Raw genomic sequence first — 20,626 nt, 5'->3', positions numbered from 1 at the left:
AGAGGGAGCAAAGACTGCTGCCATGTCCTGCATGTCCTGCCTGCTGCAGTCTGCGCATACAGTGGGATGTCGCTCTAGGACCTTGCTTCAGACATGTAAGCTCCCCCATCCATTAAACCTTCGGTGTCTCTGTTGCTGACTCGGGCTCTTTCTTTGGTCTTGAGGCTGGGCAAGTAGAGGGCCTGCAGGCCTGTGGCGTGCAGCCCAACAACCGTGAACTCAGGTAACCTGTCAATGTAGCAGGCGTCAATCCCATGTGTGGAAAGTGAAAGAAAGAGTATGTGTGAGATGGAAAAGATTCAGAAAGGCTGAACATGTTTATGGAGCATAGAAGACTAGTTATCAAGGTATAGTTGGATTGCCAGATGTATTAGGAAGTTACTGGGTTTTGTGATTCTGTATTTAGAAGAGGATCAATATTCTAATCATGTGCTTCATCTGAAGCACCCACTGAATAGGGAACAATTTTGAGTCACTGGGATTGGTGTCTTGATCATGAGATACAGTAAAAGGTCAGATAGACTTAGGAATCATTTGTCTTAATAAATATAGGTTTAAATAAGTAAATGGGGATGAAATTAGGCTAGGCAGTAGGAATGAGGAACGTTAGGGGCTGATGGATGGAAAGTGGGGAATGGAATATTGGATTCCCATGTGGTAGGAGAGCTTGTACATGGGGAGTGATCCTGTGAATGAGCTGGAAGTAGACAATGTTGTGGTCTGATGAAAAGTATATTAAGTATATTAATAGGCAGTTTCAGAAGAGGAAATACAGATGGGTCAATAAACATAGAAAGATATTCAACTCCCCTGGTAACCAAGGAAATGCAAACTAAACCAACAGTAAGATTCAAGTTTTCACACATCAGACTGGCAAAAGCCAAACTTTAAAATGATGAGGAGAAACTAGTATTCTCTGGCTGGGAGGAGTATGGACAGGTAACAACACGTGGGAGAGAAATACCGCAGTGTCTTTAAAACTAAATGGGCATACCCGTGACCTAGCTCTTCTCCTCATGGTAAGGTGCTACTCTGTACTACCCTGCTATGTGCACAAGGCACAAACAACCTAAATGTCCATCCATGGGGAAGTGAGGACATCCGATATGCATGCAGCAGATGAAATAATGAGCCAGATCGACATGTACTGATATCCTTAAATCTAGGAAGGCTGTACCTAAATGCATAACAGTTTTTTCCCTTAGACAGATTACCTCTGAAGTTGGGGTGGTGGTTAGGGAGACGTTGGCTTTATTTGCATTACAGAAGGAAAAACATCTGTACTGTTTTAAATTTCATGTAAGAATAAATTTAGAAACAATATTTAATAGTTATTAACAGAACAGTGGACACAGGGCATCTAAATTCTAGTCTTATTTCTGCCACCAACCAGCAACACCTCCTTGAACAATTCATTTAATCCATCTGTTTTCTCATCATTAATAGGGAAACTATGTGCCACACAGGTTCCTGTAAAAACTGAAGATGCCAACCTGGCCTGATGAAAAAGTCTGCTACCCTACTAAGCCTTTTTTGTGCCTGTGTGTGAAGCAAAGAGAACCATAGTTTTCCAAGAATTTTATAGAAGGTGCTCATACTTGGAAACTTCCACTTCAGTGCCAAAAATAATTACTAAATATGAAACTCATTTTGGAAATTCTCTGACTGCATTTTAAGCCACATATTTCCATTTTTATTCATATTCTGGAAGTTCAATTTAGCCCTTCGGGATTGTTAAAAAAATTTTTTCCAGAGCCTTTCACCACTTTCTACTTGTCTCATAGCCTCTAGTTAAAATTCTCGTATTATTTTTCCTACTATATCACCCAGCTTGTCCCCGACATCAAATCTTCTTACAGCCCTCCCAAGTCTAATTTTGAACTTCTAACTTCATATTAGACATCAAGCTAAACATCTGGTAAGCCCGTCTGAGAGATGTCACATTCAGAAACAAATGTCACCTTTATGCTAACCTCTAAATCCCTGCCCTTGTCCAGCATTTCATTCATTTTTGTGTTCTAGAGTAGATATCAATACAGTCTACCTAGCTTCTACGGAAATAGGTGATGGTAATTTTGTTCCAATATATTCTTTCCTTTAGTGAATCTGAAATAGCTTTTTTTTGCCTTCCCAAGGTACGGCGCAGTTTCCGCAGGAATGCTGTGTGCCCTTACCACCTTGTCTCAGCAACTGGAGAATGAAAATGCTGTGGATGTGTTCCAGGTTGCAAAAATGATCAATCTGATGAGGCCTGGAGTATTCACAGACATTGTAAGTACTTTGCTTATTTGTGACACTTGTACATCATTTGAAACTCAGCCTCAGCCTTTAGAACAGTGGTTCTGATTGGGGGTGACTTTGCCCCCCGGGGAATGTTGGGCAATGTCTGGAGACCTTTTTTGGTTGTCACAGCCGGAGATGGAGTTAAGTGAGTAGAGCCCAGGGATGCTGGTAAACGTCCTGCAACGCCTAAGACAGCCCCCCACAATAAAGAATTAGCTGGCCCACGTGTCCAAAGGGCTGAGGTTGAGAAACTCTGCTTTCTAAAATGTAGTATCCTCTGATTATAAAATATGGATATCCTATTATCTTAGTGGACTGTCAACACTGAGAATTCATTCCAAGGTAACAGAGATCAAAAGGACATGAAGAAGGTGTAGGTCTTGATTATAAAGGATTCAAGAGATTATTTTTTAAGTGTCCGAACTAGCAGAGACATAATTCCTGTTTCTCTAGTATATTTTTCACATTTACATTTTTAGTCAGTATTTCCGCCTGAGATGAAATAAATGCTTAAGCTGCTCTTTGGCTCAAAAACTGTCTCCCTCTTGTTTTCCAGGAACAATACCAGTTTGTCTACAAAGCAATGCTCAGCTTGGTCAGCACTAAAGAAAATGGAAATGGTCCCATGACAGTGGACAAAAATGGTGCTGTTCTCATGGCAGATGAATCGGACCCTGCCGAGAGCATGGAATCTCTAGTGTGATCAGAATCCTGAAAGGGCGCTTCATTTGTAAAACTTCTGAAGACTGAGAACTTTTTTGAGGCCTTTTTTTGCCAGACTCTACGTTATACAATAACCCGGTTACTTTTTTACACTGATAAAAGTTTTGATATTTATTTTTTGCCATTTTATGTCTTAATGGTATCCTACTGAGCATTTGCACCTCTGTTCATTTCACACAGTGAAACGCGGTTTTACCTAGTTTGCACTATCTGATCAGTGTTACTGCCTATGATCTAATACTAAAGCAAACCCTGATGTGACATTCCATGACAGCACACATGCTACTTCTTAATTCAGTACAGTGAAGGTCTTTGTTATGACAGTGAATCTTGGTTCTTTTAATTATTATTATTATTGTTGCTAAAGCAGTTGCATTCTACTAGCAGGCAAGGCTGTACTTTTCCTCAGTTCTCCTCTTCTGTTTTTTTCAAGGCACTGTTCAATACTGTATGCCTTCTGTATTTTAATGGAGTGGATGAGCATTGTTTTCTTTTAAAGAATTGCAGGTGTGGGGAAGCTACTCTGAAGGTCTGTCAAACCTCATGGCCTTGAAACAGTTCCATTTATGATGGTGAAGATAGCCATTAAGAAATTAGAAGGTTTGAGTTGTTTCATGTGAACATCACTTATTAGTTACAAAAGTTATATTCATAGCTTAAAAAAATGCCCAATTGTGTCAAAATAAAAGATATCTCTGTATTACAGTTTTCACAGTAGCTATGTGGACAGTGTGTGTTGTTTCCATTTTGACTCTCTGAAATAGCTACACCCCAAAATCAGGGCCATCTTTTACCAAAGAGAGATGGCAATATTTTATATAACTCCAGATATGAAACCCTTTAGTGAATCTCCATTAATGCTTCATGGTTTATAATACCATACCTCATGGCAGGTGGAATAATGAAAATCTTTGCAGGTGTGTAATTTTGAAACTAGTCCTCTAAAATATTCCTATTACTCCTATAGCAATCTAATAAAAACTACCTATATAGCTAACATTCTTACATTCTTTTCTTTCCTTTTTTTGCCAAATGTTTCACGATAAATCTCATAATTACATGCATTCTTCTACTTAGGATTAAACTGAGAATACTGTATCAGCAAAAGTCTTTGGGACTATCTAGATTCCCACACATGGGTAAACCTGATTTGGAGAGAGAAAATTAGAATCTTGAGTGAAAGGTGATAGTGACATTTTCAAACAATTTTTAAAAATAGGAGACAGCTTTGTGATGCTTTTGTGTAGTTTAGCCTCAAAAACAGATAAAAAGACACTGCTCATCATGACACAGAGCCCAAGGAAGTAATTTCTTGGAGCCATATTCACCCTGCTGTACATCATGGGAAAATTAGGAGCATTAATAAGAAATTTCAGTTCAGTTATTTAGAAAAATAAGCTACTTACCTGAGATCTGTTTCTTCGACTACACATTTGCTCTAGAGGGATGACTTCTGTCAGAAGTGAAACCATCAGCAGAACTGGGCCTGTTAAGAAGAAAAGGGTTTTGGTTATTTTTTATGTCAATAAACTTCAACCAAAAGTCCATACTGGCTATTATCATACCATCTGGATAGGCATTAAAACATTCATGATAATCAGCCTTGAGATTCTGTTTATCTTGAGTTGGGTTTCTATGAAGTTTGTCAGAGTGGACCTGAAGGAGCAAAGCTGCTAAGGAGAGAGAGGCTACAGGACTAGCCCAGGATTTCTAACACATAGGCCAGGTCAACGGAGTTTTCGTGAACTACGTAACTTGCCAGGGTTCATCCCGTCTTTTCATCACATAGATTCAGCCACACAGAACAGTCCACTGTTCACGAACTGTGTAGGCTAGGTTGAGAAAAGCTGTACAAGTGAGCCAAGTTTGCTAAGCTGTATGTGCTAGAGGACACAGACACCTTTACCGCCCCTCTGCTCCCATCCGAGGTGACACAAGGAAGCTCTGCCTAACACTTAAGAAAAAAAGCTTTAACGTAGGAACACTACAGTTGCCGGCTGGCTGAGGGAAATCAGTAAGGGAAAGGTTTCACATCATGGCAAGAGCTGGATCATTTTACTCAATTAAGTAGGTTCCTCTAGTTGTATAGAGTATTGATATGAGCTAATTCTCAGTAGATGGTACAGTGGACTTGAGTTTCAGAAGTAATATTCAAGTTGGGGTTCATGGTCCCTCTTGTCATTTTTTCTTAACAAAAGTAAACACTGGTTATAAGACACATGGCAAGTATTCCCTTCTGTGCTATTACAGAGGGCTCAATTCATGGAAATGCATACCCTCCAATTCTGTGACCATCTCTTCCAGAGGTGTCAGAATCATGATAAAAGAGAGATAGCTAGTAAATACAATAGAAACGTTACAAGGATGGCTTATAAGTTTTCTGTGAGCAATTGTGTGTCTGTAGCGGTCTTGAACCAAAGTCTACAAATCCCGACACACTGAACTATGAGCAATTGCTATTTGCCCATCTTGCCAAAGTGGTCCAAACACACTTCACTGAGGATAGTTATATTCAGCCGTTCCTCACTTTGACCATGGAGTGTATCCTCACTATTATTCTTCATCTGTTATTGGCAAATATATGCTTGCATCTTTCCAGAGGCAAAGATGGTGTTCTCTTTGAGACATAAGCACATTGCTTAACCGCATAACAAGGTTATTACCACTTGCACTCAGGAGGAAAGGAAATAGCTATTGCAAATTAATCTGTGCTATGTTATAAAAATAAGCTTTTGGGAGTGTATGAATTTAGCTCTAGGTAAGCAGAATGCACACATCATTCAAAACTGAACTGCAAAGATCAGAACAAGTGGACATGCTGGACATCAGAAAAAACACACCTTATTGCCATCAAGAGAACTCTCCATCTAAAAGCCACAATATCATCTTTTGTATTTTAAAAAAAAGTTTCCTTCTGAAATTCAACATGATTAAAATTAGGTGAATTGGTTTTCCTAATTTTTATCTCTTGGCACTTTTAGAGTCTATTTCGAGTTGAAAAGTCCAGCAAGGTCAGAGAAGGTTATGGCATTTAAGGTCTGGCTGTTGGAGTTTTTAGCCCAGAGTGACATACTGAAATCAACAAATAACCTTAATTACTTTATAATGACACAGCACAACTGCCTTGTTATGAATTTTTTCTTAAATGCATATACACTGTATTTAAAAATTAAAATATAGATACCAATTTACCAAAGATACATGCTACTAATTCTAAGCAAAAAATTAAAAAAAGAAACCCAAACTCATCATAATTTAAGAAATAATAATCAAAATGTAGTTTGTCTTAAGAATTTAGCAGTTATACTGGAAAATGCATTTTCAACTCCTATGTCCTAAAGTTTATGTTCAAATGGTGCCAGTGAATTTTTATATGAAGGGAAAATGCCTGCTTTTTTTTTTTTTTTTTTTTAAACAGCTGTAATTTCACTTACCCCTTTGCGCTTGCCCTTAGTTGCCACTTAACATGCAATATTGGCTTTACTTATCTCTAGAAAGAAGGCATGCTACAAATAGGAAGGAATTGTAATAATGATATTTGGCCTCTACTTTGTCTTAGCTGTTAAACTGTTTTTAGTATTTTTGTTAAATATTTGCAAAGGGAAGCATTTTCTACAGAGGATAATTAATTTCAAGAAAAATATCTTGAGTTTTAAGAAATAAACATCTCCAGAAAAGGAGACGGCCGATTTTATAAAATGTCGCAACTCTCCAACATTTGGGGTAGTGACTCCTTTTTTGTTAGGACATTTGAAACTAGCAAGCAGCCATTGTTTCTAAAAAAAAAAATTCAGCCTTCATGTTGATTCATGTTTCTTTCACTTCATTTTGAAATAGCTAAAATCATTAAAACTGTAAATATTTTGTTGCTTGGATAAGCATCTTCTGGGAACTTTGTATCTATGGTATATAATCATAGAATTTTATATTTTCATATAAAGCTAATTTTTTTCTAGTTTCAACTCTGTCATAGTTTTTTGTTTTTTTTTTTTCCTTTGTGGTGGATATGTGAATTCAACTTTCTGTGTATTGAAGTAGCAAGAACCATCTTTGCATTCCAAAAGAATCCAACATGTGTTATTTCTTTGAGGAAGTGATTGTGAAAGTTGGGTTTTCCTTTTTAATTTCATTGACCATTTGTGCAATAGGAATTAGACATAATTAGTCACTGAATACAGTCGTTGCATTGACCCATTTGGAAAAAGTGGTTTTTTTCGTTTTTTGGTTTTTTAATTTGTTCGGGGGGTTTTGTAACCTGAAAATTTTCCCTTTTTTCTTCTGTTTAAAACTATATCAAATCATTCTATTATAGTGTTATTTAATATGTAAATTGTATTGCTATACATAAAATAAAGTATGGTTTTTGATGTATTCATTAGTGCTGAGCATTTCTATGAAAATATCTACATCCAATAAAATCAGATTACTCGTTTCTCTTAATAGATCACATTTATACCCACAGACCCTTGGTCTTCGTTTTCATGGTAGTAAAATGATTATTAGGAGCCATTTTACATAGGCAGAAAACCAGAAGTGTCTTTTCTGAGTTCCTCCTGCTTTAAAGAGTAAACAAGTGACCACATTGTAACTGCATGTTGAGTCAAACTTTATTCGCTTTATGAGTCTGCTGCTAAGTTATAAGTAGAATCATTATTTTCTCCAGTGTATCAACTAGATTTGTAGCAAGTTCTCCCTCTTAATTTTTACTGTGTAGGATGAAGGATATCTCTTGGCAAGACTTTGGGAGAATCTATGAAATACATATATAGGATCGCTATGATTGCTTCTACTTATGAGGAATTTTGCCATTTCCAAACAGGAGTCCCAAACTTGGCAGCTTGGGTCCACCATTATCTCTGAACTTTTAGAGGCCCCACATCAGGAATTCAACTCTCATTATCAGGGCTCCAATTTTTCTTTCCACAAAGATAAAGAACTGATAGTTCATTCTCCATAACTAACTGGGAACTTAAGAAACAGTGTATTAACCTTTTCCAGTAGTATCTAGAAGAAAGACCAACTCACCACAAAAGAATGAACCTCTCTAATTATATAACCCTAGTCTTCCTCAAATTACACCCATGGGGACTCAATACTCTGTATCACAGAGTACACAAGAGGTCACAAATTGTTGACCTGTAGATCATATTCACTCTACAGATATATTTAGGCCATAATTTTAAAAAGTCTTCTTAGTTTCCAACATGTAAAAACACAAAAAACTTTTTCGATAAGATTCAGATTTCAAGCTTTTTTCAAAAATTTTGGTGGTGTTACAACACCAGGCTCCTGTTCTCACGTGGGCACAACAAGCTGGAGAGGAGTAGCTGTTGCCCCTTTTAGGTGATGCATGTACTCTCCAGTTCACCAGAGTCTACATCTGTCACATTACATTATGTCTGCCCATCGTCAGTCTAACTTGCCTGGATCCTATGAGCAGTTGCATACAAATTTTAAGACTGTCTACCATCTCAGGCTGCTAAACCATCAACCAAAAGCAGCAGTAAAAGTATTTATACTCGTCTTCCATCATTAAAATACTAGGAAGCCAGCATAGGGTAAAGGGGGGTTCTAAGAAACAGGACTTATGACTGTTCAGAATAATTAACAAATCAGTTCTCTACTCCATGGCTTTTACTGTCCAGGATATAACTCTAGACAAGGGAACTTCATTTCTGCTACCAAGAATGGGGCAAAGAAACAAGGGTGCAAAAAGCTGCTGGTCCAAAACCCCATTTTCTAACAGTTAATTTAGACTGTTGAGAACATTAGGATTTAGAAACAAGTCACTACTAACCATGCCTGGATTCAGAGACAGGATTAAAAACACTGGTTTTATATTTCTGCCTGCATTGGTGAAATAGCATAAAGGAACTAGAAAACGATAGGAACCAGAAGTTGGGAACCAACAAGGTAAAATTGGCTTTTGTGATCATGAAGTTTGGCAGCGAAGATAGACCCGCAGTTTATGTGAATCTAACAATTATATTATGTTGCTCAAAAATTGAAAAATAGGAAGTTAACTTTATCTGATTTGTGGTCATTTGAAATCATATGACTTTTATAGATACTGGCCTATTATCACCAACTTAGAAAAACTTGATTCAAGGCACCACTGACTATCATCTCATTTTGGTGCTTCACTCTGACTATAAAACTTCTTGAAAGAGTTGTCTATACTCACAAGATCCATTTCTGTCTTCCATTCTCTCCACCTGTTTAACTTGGGGTTCCATCATCATCATCCCACAGCTCTTACCAAGTTCTCCAAATACCTTGTTCTTTAACCTCAGCTCCACTAATTTGTCAGCAATTGACCACACCACTTTCTTCTTTCAGGAGTCAACAGATATTTACATAGCAACCACTAGGTACCAGGAGGTGTTCTAGGTGCTAGGGATAAGTAAAGTAGTTCACAAAATAAAGTCCTTGACCTCATGGAACTTACAGTTGATAGACAACAAATACATAAGCAATATTTAATACAATGTCAGGTAAAAGGGCAAAGAAGAAAACTAAATCGGAGAGGGGGCAAGAGAGTAATGGGAGGATGATAGATAAAGTGGTCAAGCCTATCTACTGAGCAAAAATACAAAGTTTAAACGTTGAAACATCTCTTTTTCCCTATGATTTTTCTTTTAATGTTTCTCTTACCTCATCGGTAAAGAAGGTTCTGAGAACTACCTGGGGTCTGAGAAATGTGGCTCCTTTAGGTACTTTTGGAGAGTGAAAATTACTCAGGGTTTAAAGGTAGGATTTTTTTCTCCTTCCTCATTATCTGTTATTTTTCAAGTCTCCATTGTTGGATTCACTTCATATTTTCAGCCTCTAAACGTTGGCCTGTCCCAGGCTTCTGTTAAAGTAGCCCTCTTTTTTGCCATTTATAGCCCTGTTCCCAAATAATTCCATCCAATCCACGGAATTAAATGTTTCCTATATGCCAATAACTACCAAGGTATATCTCTAATCCCAACCAATGCCCAGGACTCCAGATTAATATCCAACTGATTATTTAACATCTTCCTTTGTACATCTAATAATGATCCTAAATTTAACATGACAAAAGCACAAATCTGATTTCCCCCTAAACTGCTCCTTCCCCACTGTTCTACCACCTAAGTATCAATAAATAGCAGTAGCATCTACTCAGGTAATCATGCTAAAAACTAGTTATCGGGATCTCTATATTTCCTGCCATTTAATAAGAAACAATCCAATTTTAAACAGAGAAAAAATAGCTGAACAGACACTTCATTAAAGAAGGTACATAGATGGCAAGTGAACACATAAAAAGATGCTTCATATTATTAGTCATCAAGTAAATACAAAATAAAACCACAATGTAATACACTTATTAGATTCACTGAACTTGAAGAAAGGTTAATAGATGTGACCTAAAATGAAATGCAAACAGAAAAAGAGCAAACAAAAACAACACAGAGAATCCAGGTACTGTGGGCAATATCAAACAATATAAATACATATAATTGAAATTCCAAAAGGAGAAGGGAGGAAGAGGCCGGAAAAAATATTTTAGGAAATAATGGACTAGATTTTCCAATATTCATGACACCAAATAACAGATTCAAATGACTTAGAGAACACCAAGCAGGATGAATTAAATTTAAAAAATCACACCTAGGCATATCATATTCAAATTGCTGAAAACCAAAGTTAAAGAACAACAACAACACACACACATTACTTAAAAGGAAGGAAGGGGGACTTCTCTGGTGGCGCAGTGGTTAAGAATCCGCCTGCCAATGCAGGGGTCACGGGTTCAAGCCCTGGTCCGGGTAGATCCCACATGCCACAGAGCAACTAAGCCCGTGCGCCACAACTACTGAGCCTGTGCTCTAGAGCCCACGAGCCACAACTACTGAGCCCACGTGCCACAACTACTGAAGCCCGTGTGCCTAGAGCCCATGCTCCGCAACAAGAGAAGCCACCACAAGAGACGCCCGCTCACCACAACGAAGAGTAGGCCCCGCTCACCACAAGTAGAAAAAGCCCACGCGCAGCAACAAAGACCCAACGCAGCCAAAAATAAATAAATAAATAAAATTATTAAAAAAAAAAAAAAGGAAGGAAGGAAAGAATTACAGCAGAATTCATGTTAGAAACCATGCAAATCATAAGACAACAGAGTGACAAATGTGAAGTGTTGAGAAAAAAAAAAAACCTGTCAACCCAGAATTCTATATCCAGTAAATAGGTTATTCTTCCAAAATGATTTAAGTAAAGGGGTAAAACATATTTTCTATTTAGAGCCATACTCTTACAAGCTATTTTTATTTTCTAAATATAAGTCAATACTTGGTAGAGGCATTTTTTTCCTGGTGATGTTCCATAAATCTGATTTAATGAAAGCCTAATTTGGAGTTGTTAATGTATTTTGTTTAGGGAAAAGCTTAGAAGATTAGTACAATCCCTATGTAAAATTACTGAGTGAAAACTGAGCTAAAATTAGCAGAGGGAATGCTATTACATTATCATACTTTTCTTTTGCCATTAAGATAAGATTAAGTTGCTTTGTTGAAGAGTCCAGTAGACCACAGAAAACTACATTCAGATTCACATCCACATTATGCAGCAAGAGAAATAAAAATCAAAAAGGCAAGATTAAATTTATTATTAGAGAATAACCAGTGTGTCTTCAAAAAACCACTTTGGCTGAGCGTCCAAAGAAATCAAAGTACATTGTTGACTTTGCATCATTCAGGCTACGTGCAAGCCACATGAGCAAAAAGGACAAAAGAGCATATGTTTATTCGAAGAATATTTTTAGAGATGCAAGTACATAGCTCTGTTAATAAATCTCCCTTAAAACACAACCAAATTAACCTTGTCTATCCTCAGAACATTCAATAGTTCTTTCTAAATCACATCAAATGTCAACTCTGGACTTTAAAGATGTCATCATTCCTCCCTTTAGTACTACCTTTATCCGACCTTATATTTCTTCTTCTCTTCAACTCACACCTTTGTTCTATCCATGTCCAATCTATTCACTCACTGACCCACAGACTATTTCATTCTTACACTTAGACATTTATCCCTGTCACTCCTCTTACTTCACTCCTACCCAATGCTCAGATGATGACTTTCTCCTGGAAACTGTTTCTGACTAGTTAACCTATAACTTTTAATAGAAAGCTGAACCACTTTGTTCATGTACTCTTGCTATGACAACTTATCCTAAATCTGTTCTTTATCTTGTTAAGCAGGAGTTGTTCCTGAAAAGTTAAAGGTGGGGAGGGGAGGGTATGTGAAGAATGAGGCCATAAGATATGTGTTACCCTATAAGGAGAAACCAGCATTAAAAGATAAAAGAGCCAAGTGGTGTCCTTTAACATTATAAGCTGACAGGTAAAATATACAAAAATATATACAGACCTAAAAAGTTAAATAATAATACATGACAGTTTATCATTAGGTCCCAAATAAATTAGTATGATTAGCATAAGTAAGTGCCACAGGAGTTCACAGCAAAAGTTCAAGAAGGAAAGATACTTCAGTTGAACCTTGAAAGACAGGTAGATTTTAAGTGGCAAAATAGGTAATGAGGACATTCTCTTCATGTAAATGTTGGGGAAAATCCCACATAAACAAAATTTTCATCTTAAAAAATGAGAAGAACTTGGAAAAGGAGGATGAGGTCTGTACCATGGAAGACCTTAAATATGAAGCTAAGGAGTTTGGACTTCATCTGAAGGTCAGAGACCTTTACAATGTAGGTACATCAATAATGTTACTGCCATCTCGGAAAATGAATGGAGGCACAGACTGACAGAAGAAATGTTTAACAGAGCCAGAAGGTTTAAAGAACAAACAAACATAAATTAACAATACAATAACTAAAATGAAAAATACACTAGAAGGAAACAATAGCAGAATAAAAGAGGCAGAAAAATGAATAAGAGAGCTGGAAACAGAGTGGTGGAAATCACTGATGCAGAACAGAATAAAGAAAAAAGAATGAAAAGGAAATGAGGACAGTCTCAGAGACATCTGGGGCAACATTAAATGCACCAACATTCACATTATAGGGGTCCCAGAAGAAGAAGAGAGACAGAAAGGGCCTGAGAAAATATTTGAAGAGTATATAGCTGAAAACTTCCCTAACACGAGAAAGGAAACACTCACTCAAGTCCAGGAAACGCAGAGAGTCCCGTACAAGATAAACCAAGGAGGAACATGCTGAGACACAGATTAATCAAACTGACAAAAATTACAGACAAAGAAAAAATATTAAAAGCAACAAGGGAAAAGCAGCAAATAACATACAAGGGAATCCCCATAAGGTTATCAGCAGATTTTTCAGCAGAAACTCTGCAAGCCAGAAGGGAGTGGCATGATATATTTAAAGTGATGAAAAGGAAAAACCTACAACCAAGAATACTCTACCCAGCAAGGCTATTGTTGAGATTTGATGGAGAAATCAAAAGCTTTACAGACAATCAAAAGCTAAGAAAATTCAGCACCACCAAACCAGCTTTACAACAAATCCTAAAGGAACTTCTCTAAGGGAAAAGAAAAGGCCACAACTAGAAACAAGAAAATTACAAATGGGAAAGCTCACTGTTAAAGGCAAACATAAAGTAAAGGTAGGAAATCATCCACACACAAATATGATATCAAAACTAGAAATTGTGAGAAAAGGAGAGTACAAATGTAGGATATTGGAAACACATTGGAAATCAAGAGACCAGCAATTTAAAACAACCTTGCATATATATATAGACTGCTATAACAAAACCTCATGGGAACTGCAAACCAAAAATCTACAATAGATATACACACAAAAAAAGAAAAAACAATCCAAACACAATACTAAAGATAGTCATCAAATCACAAGGGAAGAGAACAAAAGAGGAAGAGGAGAAAAAAGACCTACAAAAACAAATCCAAAACAGTTAACAAAATGGCAATAAGAAGATACATATTGATAATTACCTTAAATGTAAATGGATTAAATGCTCCAACCAAAAGACACAAACTGGATGAATGGATACAAAAACAAGACCCATGTATATGCTGTCTACAAGAGACCCACTTCAGATCTAGGGACACACACAGACTGAAAGTGAGGGGATTGAAAAGGATATTCCATGCAACTGAAAATCAAAAGAAAGCTGGAGTAGCAATACTCATATCAGACAAAATAGACTTTAAAATAAAGACTGTTACAAGAGACAAGACAGATACTACATAATGTTTAACAGAAACAATCCAAGAAGAAGATATAACAATTATAAATGTATATGCACTCAACATAGGAGCACCTCAATATAAAAGGCAAATGCTAACAGCCATAATAGGAGAAATCAACAATAACACAATAATAGTGGGGGACTTTAACACCCCACATTCATCAATAGACAGATCATCCAGTCAGAAAATCAATAAGGAAACACAAGCCTCAAATGATACATTAGACCAGATGGACTTAATTGATATTTATAGAACATTACATCTGAAAACAGCAGAATACACTTTCTTCTCAAGTGCACATGGAACATTCTCCAGAATAGATCACATCCTGGGCCACATATCGAGCCTCAGTAAATTTAAGAATACTGAAATCATATGAAGTATCTTTTGCGACCACAATGCTATGAGATTAGAAATCAATTACAGGGGAAAAAAACAGTAAAAAACACAAACATGTGGAGGCTCAATAATATGTTACTAAACAACCAACAAATCACTGAAGAAATCAAAGAGGAAATCAAAAAAAAAAAAACAAACCTAGGGAAAAATGACAACAATAACAAGATGATCCAAAACCTATGGGATGCAGCAAAAGCAGTTCTGAGAGGGAAGTTTATAGCAATACAATCTTACCTCAGGAAACAAGAAGAATCTCAAGTAAACAACTTAAACTTATACCTAAAGCAACTAGAGAAAGAACAAAGCCCAAAGTTAGTAGAAGGAAAGAAATCATAAAGATCATAGTAGAAATAAATGAAATAGAGATGATGAAAACAATAGAAAAGATCAATGAAACTAAAAGCTGGTTCTTTGAAAAGATAAACAAAATTGATAAACCTTTAGCCAGACTTATCAGGAAAAAAAGGGATAAATCAATAAAATTAGAAATGAAAAAGAAGAACAATGGACACCACAGAAATACAAAGGATCATAAGAGACTACTACAAACAACTATATGGCAATAAAATGGACTACCTAGAAGAAATGGACAAATTCTTAGAAAGGTACAAACTTCCAAGACTGAACCAGAAGAAATAGAAAATATGAACAGACCAACCACAAGCACTGAAATTCAAACTGTGATTTTAAAAATTCCAACAAACAAAAGTCCAGGACCAGATGGCTTCATAGGCACATTCTTTAAAACATTTAGAGAAGAGTTAACACCGATCCTTCAGAAACTCTTCCAAAAAATTGCAGAGGAAGGAACACTCCCAAGCTCATTCTATGAGACCACCATCACCCTGATACCAAAGCCAGACAAAAATATCATAAAAAAAGAAAATTAGGGCTTCCCTGGTGGCACAGTGGTTGAGAGTCTGCCTGCCAATGCAGGGGACACGGGTTCGGGCCCTGGTCTGGGAGGATCCCACATGCCACGGAGCAACTAGGCCCGTGAGCCACAATTACTGAGCCTGCGCATCTGGAGCCCGTGCTCCCCAACAAGAGAGGCCACGATAGTGAGAGGCCCACGCACCGCGATGAAGAGTGGCCCCCGCTTGCCACAACTAGAGAAAGCCCTCGCACAGAAACGAAGACCCAACACAGCCATAAATAAATAAATAAATAAATAAAAATTAAAAAAAACAAAAAACAAAAAACTACTCAACAAAATACTAGCAAACTGAATCCAAAAACACATTAAAAGGATAATACAACATGATCAAGTGGGCTTTACCCCAGGGATGTTAGGATTTTCAAAATATGCAAACCAATCAATGTGACACACCACATTAACAAACTGAAGAATAAAAACCATATGATCATCTCAACAGATGCAGCAAAAGCTTTTGACAAAATTCAACACCTATTTATGATTAAAAAAACTCTCCAGAGAGTGGGCATAGAGGGAACTTACCTCAACATAATAAGGGGCATATATGACAAACCCCCAGCGAACATCATCCTCAAGGGTGAAAAGCTGAAAGCATTCCCTTTAAGATCAGGAAAAAGGCAAGGATGTCCACTCTTGCCACTTTTATTCAACATAGTTTTGGAAGTCCTAGCCACGGCATTCAGAGAAGAAAAATAAATAAAAGGAATCCAAATTGGAAAAGAAGTGGAACTGTCACTGTGTGCAGATGACATGATACCATACATAGAAAATCCTAAAGATGCTACCAGAAAACTATGAGAGCTCATCAATGAATTTGGTAAAGTTGCAGGATACAAAATTAATACACAGAAATCTCTTGCATTCCTCTATCCTAACAACGGAAGATCAGAAAGAAACATTAAGGAAACAATCCCATTTACCATCATGTCAAAAAGAATAAAATACCTAGGAATAAACCTGCCTAAGGAGACAAAAGACCTGTACTCAGAAAACTGTAAGATACTGATGAAAGACATCAAAGATGACACAAATAGATGGAGAGATATACCATGTTCTTGGATTGGAGGAATCAGTAATGTCAAAATATATTACCAAAAACAATCTACGAATTCAACACAACCCCTATCAAACTACCAATGGCATTTTTCCACAGAATTACAACAACAAAAATCTTAAAATTTGTATGGAAACACAAAAGACCCCAAATAACCAAAGTAATCTTGAGAAAGAAAAACGGAGCTGGAGGAATCAGGCTTCCTGACTTCTGACTATACTACAAAGCTACAGTCATCAAAACAGTATGATACTGGCACAAAAACAGAAATATAGATCAATGGAACAGGATAGAAAGTCCAGAGATAAACCCATGCACCTAAGGTCACCTAATCTATGACAAAGGAGGCAAGAATATACAATGGAGAAAAGACAGTCTTTTCAATAAGTGGTGCTGGGAAAGTTGGAAAACTACATGTAAAAGAACGAAATTAGAACACTCCCTAACACCATACACAAAAACTCAAAATGGATTAAAGACCTAAATGTAAGGCCGGATACTATAAATCTCTTAAAGGAAAAGAGAGGCAAAACACTCTCAGACATAAATCACAGCAAGATCTTTTTTGATCCACCTCCTAGCGTAATGGAAATAAAAACAAAAATAAACAAATGGGACCTAATGAAACTTAAAAGCTTTTGCACAGCAAAGGAAACCATAAGCAAAACGAAAAGACTACCCTCAGAATGGGAGAAAATATTTGCAAATGAAGCGACCGACAAGGCATTAATCTCCAAAATATACAAGCAGCTCATGCAGCTCCATATCAAAAAAACAAACAACCCAATCCAAAAATGGGCAGAAGACCTAAATAGACATTTCTCCAAAGAAGATATACAGATTGCCAACAAACACATGAAAGGATGCTCAACATCACTAATCATTAGAGAAATGCAAATCAAAACTACAATGAGGTATCACCTCACACCGGTCAGAATGGCCATCATCAAAAAGTCTACAAACAATAAATGCTGGAGAGGATGTGGAGAAAAGGGAACCCTCCTACACTGTTGGTGAGAATGTAAATTGGTACAGCCACTACGGAAAAGAGTATGGAGGTTCCTCAGAAAACTAAAAATAGAACTACCATATGATCCAGCAATCCCACTCCTGGGCATATATTCAGAGAAAACCATAATTCGAAAAGATACATGCAACCTAGTGTTCATTGCAGCACTATTTACAATAGTCAAGACATGGAAGCAACCTAAATGTCCATCAACAGAGGAATGGATAAAGAAGTTGTGATACATATATACAATGGAATATTACTCACCCATAAAAAGAATGAAATAATGCCATTTGCAGCAACATGGATGGACCTAGAGATTATCATACTAAGTAAGTCAGACAGAGCAAGATAAATATCATATGGTATCGCTCATATGTGGAATCTAATTTTTAAAATGATACAAATGAACTTATTTACAAAACATAAACAGACTCAGATTTCGAAAACAAACTTATGGTTACCAAAGGGGTAATGTTGCGGGAGAGGGATAAGTTAGGAGCTTGGGATTAACATCCACACACTACTATATATGGGATAGATAATCAACAAGGACCTACTATATAGCACAGGGAACTCTACTCAATATTCTGTAATAACCTATATGGGTAAAGAATCTGAGAAAGAATGGATATATGTATATGTATAACTGAATCACTTTGCTGTACACCTGAAACTAACACAACATTTTAAATCAAGTATACTCCAATAAAATTTTTTTAATTAAAAATAATAAAAGAAAAAAACCCAGAAAAACAAAAAAATATTACTGCCAAAGAAAGATTACGAAACAGACTATTTTTCTGAGTCAAGTCAGTTTTCTCTATTTTTTTCATGAAAACATATTCTGAAAGACAGAACAGAATATTCTTGTACAGCTTTGGATAAGGCTCACTCTACTTAAAAGTGTCCCTAGGAATGATTGCAAAATTTAAATACAAATAGTACTATCCTCTTTTTAACAGTGAGTCAGAAATAACTGAATTTTTTTTTCATTCATCTAGGGATTGAAGAGTATTATAATTTTGTGCTTTCAAGAAACACCTCAAAGTCCAATATATTTGTTAATTCCACTCTCCTGGGAAACTTTACTCTGTAGGTTTAAAAACATCTTAAAAGTAAGTTTAGATTACTTACTTATCACTGACTTTTGAGAATTAATTTTTAGAAGTTTCAGAATGAAAAGTGGATACTCGGTTCTTTTGAGTCTAAAAAGCATGGGGAAAGTTTTTTTTAATAAATAAATAATAAAAATAAAAATCATGGGAAAATTAGTTCACAAAGCCTAATAAAAAATAAAAAGCTCAGGATACTATTTTAAGATTTACTGTAAAACAATTTTCCTTTATTTGCACGTTAAATAAGTGTATATCTTTATTCACATACTAAATGAGTTTATCAGTCTTTTCAGGTCATTATTTCAGCAATGAGAGAAAATATTATCTTTGAAAAGATGTGAACTGGAAATTCAAAGAAGAAATCAGAGCTAAAATACACCAGAGCCTTGCTATCAAGGAAACCTTAGTCCATGAGACAGAACCATGTTCTAAATTACACAATTTATAATAAGGTTTTTAACCACATGTAACAAGATTATGTGTGATACAGCCTAATAAAATAGATCTGCTTTACCATGAATGACACTCAGAAATGAAAATCTTACATGTCACAGTGTCTATCAATTCTGAAAGCACTTTCATATGCGTTATTTCATTTGGCCCTCACAAGTATCCTGTGAAGTTGAGAAAGAAGGTAATATTTCCCTTTCTGGCCAGTGATGAAACTGAGCTCTTAAGTAGGAAATCTGGAGCTAGAATCCACGTGTTCTAATTCGGCAACATGGCCATTTCAACACACTGCCTCTCTATCAAATATCAGTGCAAGGTTCCGGGGCATTTCAGTTGTAAAGGTCTAACTTTTTAGGTTTATTCACAACATAAACTGGGTTAAAATTTCTATAACATCTGGGATAAGAAGATGAGTTGACTACTTTTATATTTCTTTTTCTATACCTGTTATGTTTAAGGTTGACCTACTCTTACTCAAGGTAGAAATTTTTTTAAATTTTCTTTTTATTTGTTTATTTATTTGGTTGCACCAGGTCTTAGTTGCAGCAGGCAGGCTCCTTAGTTGCTGCTCCAGGGCTCCTTAGTTGCAGCAGGCAGGCTCCTTAGTTGCAACTTGCCAGCTCCTTAGTTGCGGCACGCAGGCTGCCTAGTTGTGGCATGAGAATACTCAGTTGCAGCATGCACGTAGGATCTAGTTCCCCAACTAGGGATCAAACCCGGGCCCCCTGCATTGGGAGCACAGAGTCTTATCCACTGCGCCACCAGGGAAGTCCCGAGGTAGAAATTTTATATGGATATATTTATGTACAGCAAAGTTGGCAGACAAATAAGTTTATATAAAGTTTTTTTCCTCACAGAACTTTCTGTAAAGTTCCATAAGTACTCTCAACAGACTATGTTTAAACTATCAATGAAAACAAAATGGTGAGCTTAAAAAAAATTAAAAGCATTCCCAGCTGTCAGAAAATGTGTCTTACACAAACAGATAAAAGTTCACGTGCAAAACTAGATTACAACAAAAACTACAAGAAAATCTTGATTTCAACAATGCTGAAATACTTCAACAATTTAACATATTTTCTATGTTGTGTCTACTGTGAATTACTTCTCTACCAAGAACTCATATATACTGATATACAAAACAAAGAAAATACTATACAAATAATTATTTAATCTTATTTCTCTGAATCCTTAGTTATCTGACAGCAATTCAAAGTATTACTATGAAACACATCCCAGGATTTTATTGTGAACATCAAATGTTAACATGAGAGTGTAGATTCAGAAAGCATAACTTTCTAATAGATTTTATCTTACTACAGTACTCCACATGCAAAATCACACCATGAATTTAGTAAGTCACTTAGGAGAATGTAGTTGTACAAAGCATGTTTAACATTTTTAATTCTATCATATAATACAGAAAATCAAATTTCTAA

At 36.3% G+C, this 20,626-nt stretch overlaps 1 protein-coding gene across 3 annotated transcripts in view; it reads left to right on the top strand.

Moving 5' to 3' along the window:
- PTPRG (protein tyrosine phosphatase receptor type G) overlaps positions 1–7,377 on the top strand; it is a 723,417-nt gene extending 716,040 nt beyond the window's left edge. For all 3 annotated transcript variants that reach the window (XM_068557227.1, XM_068557228.1, XM_068557226.1), the window contains 2 exons: positions 2,136–2,271; positions 2,840–7,377. In XM_068557227.1, the coding sequence (XP_068413328.1) occupies positions 2,136–2,271; positions 2,840–2,986 (283 nt within the window). In that variant the 3' untranslated portion in view covers positions 2,987–7,377. The remainder of the gene's footprint in view (positions 1–2,135; positions 2,272–2,839) is intronic.
- The last annotated feature ends 13,249 nt before the right edge of the window (positions 7,378–20,626 follow it).

The sequence above is a fragment of the Eschrichtius robustus genome, chromosome 12, assembly GCF_028021215.1.
Source record: "Eschrichtius robustus isolate mEscRob2 chromosome 12, mEscRob2.pri, whole genome shotgun sequence".
NCBI lineage: Eukaryota > Metazoa > Chordata > Mammalia > Artiodactyla > Eschrichtiidae > Eschrichtius > Eschrichtius robustus.
The sequence above is the reverse complement of the archived record's forward strand: the minus strand, read 5'-3'. Positions and strand labels throughout refer to the sequence as shown.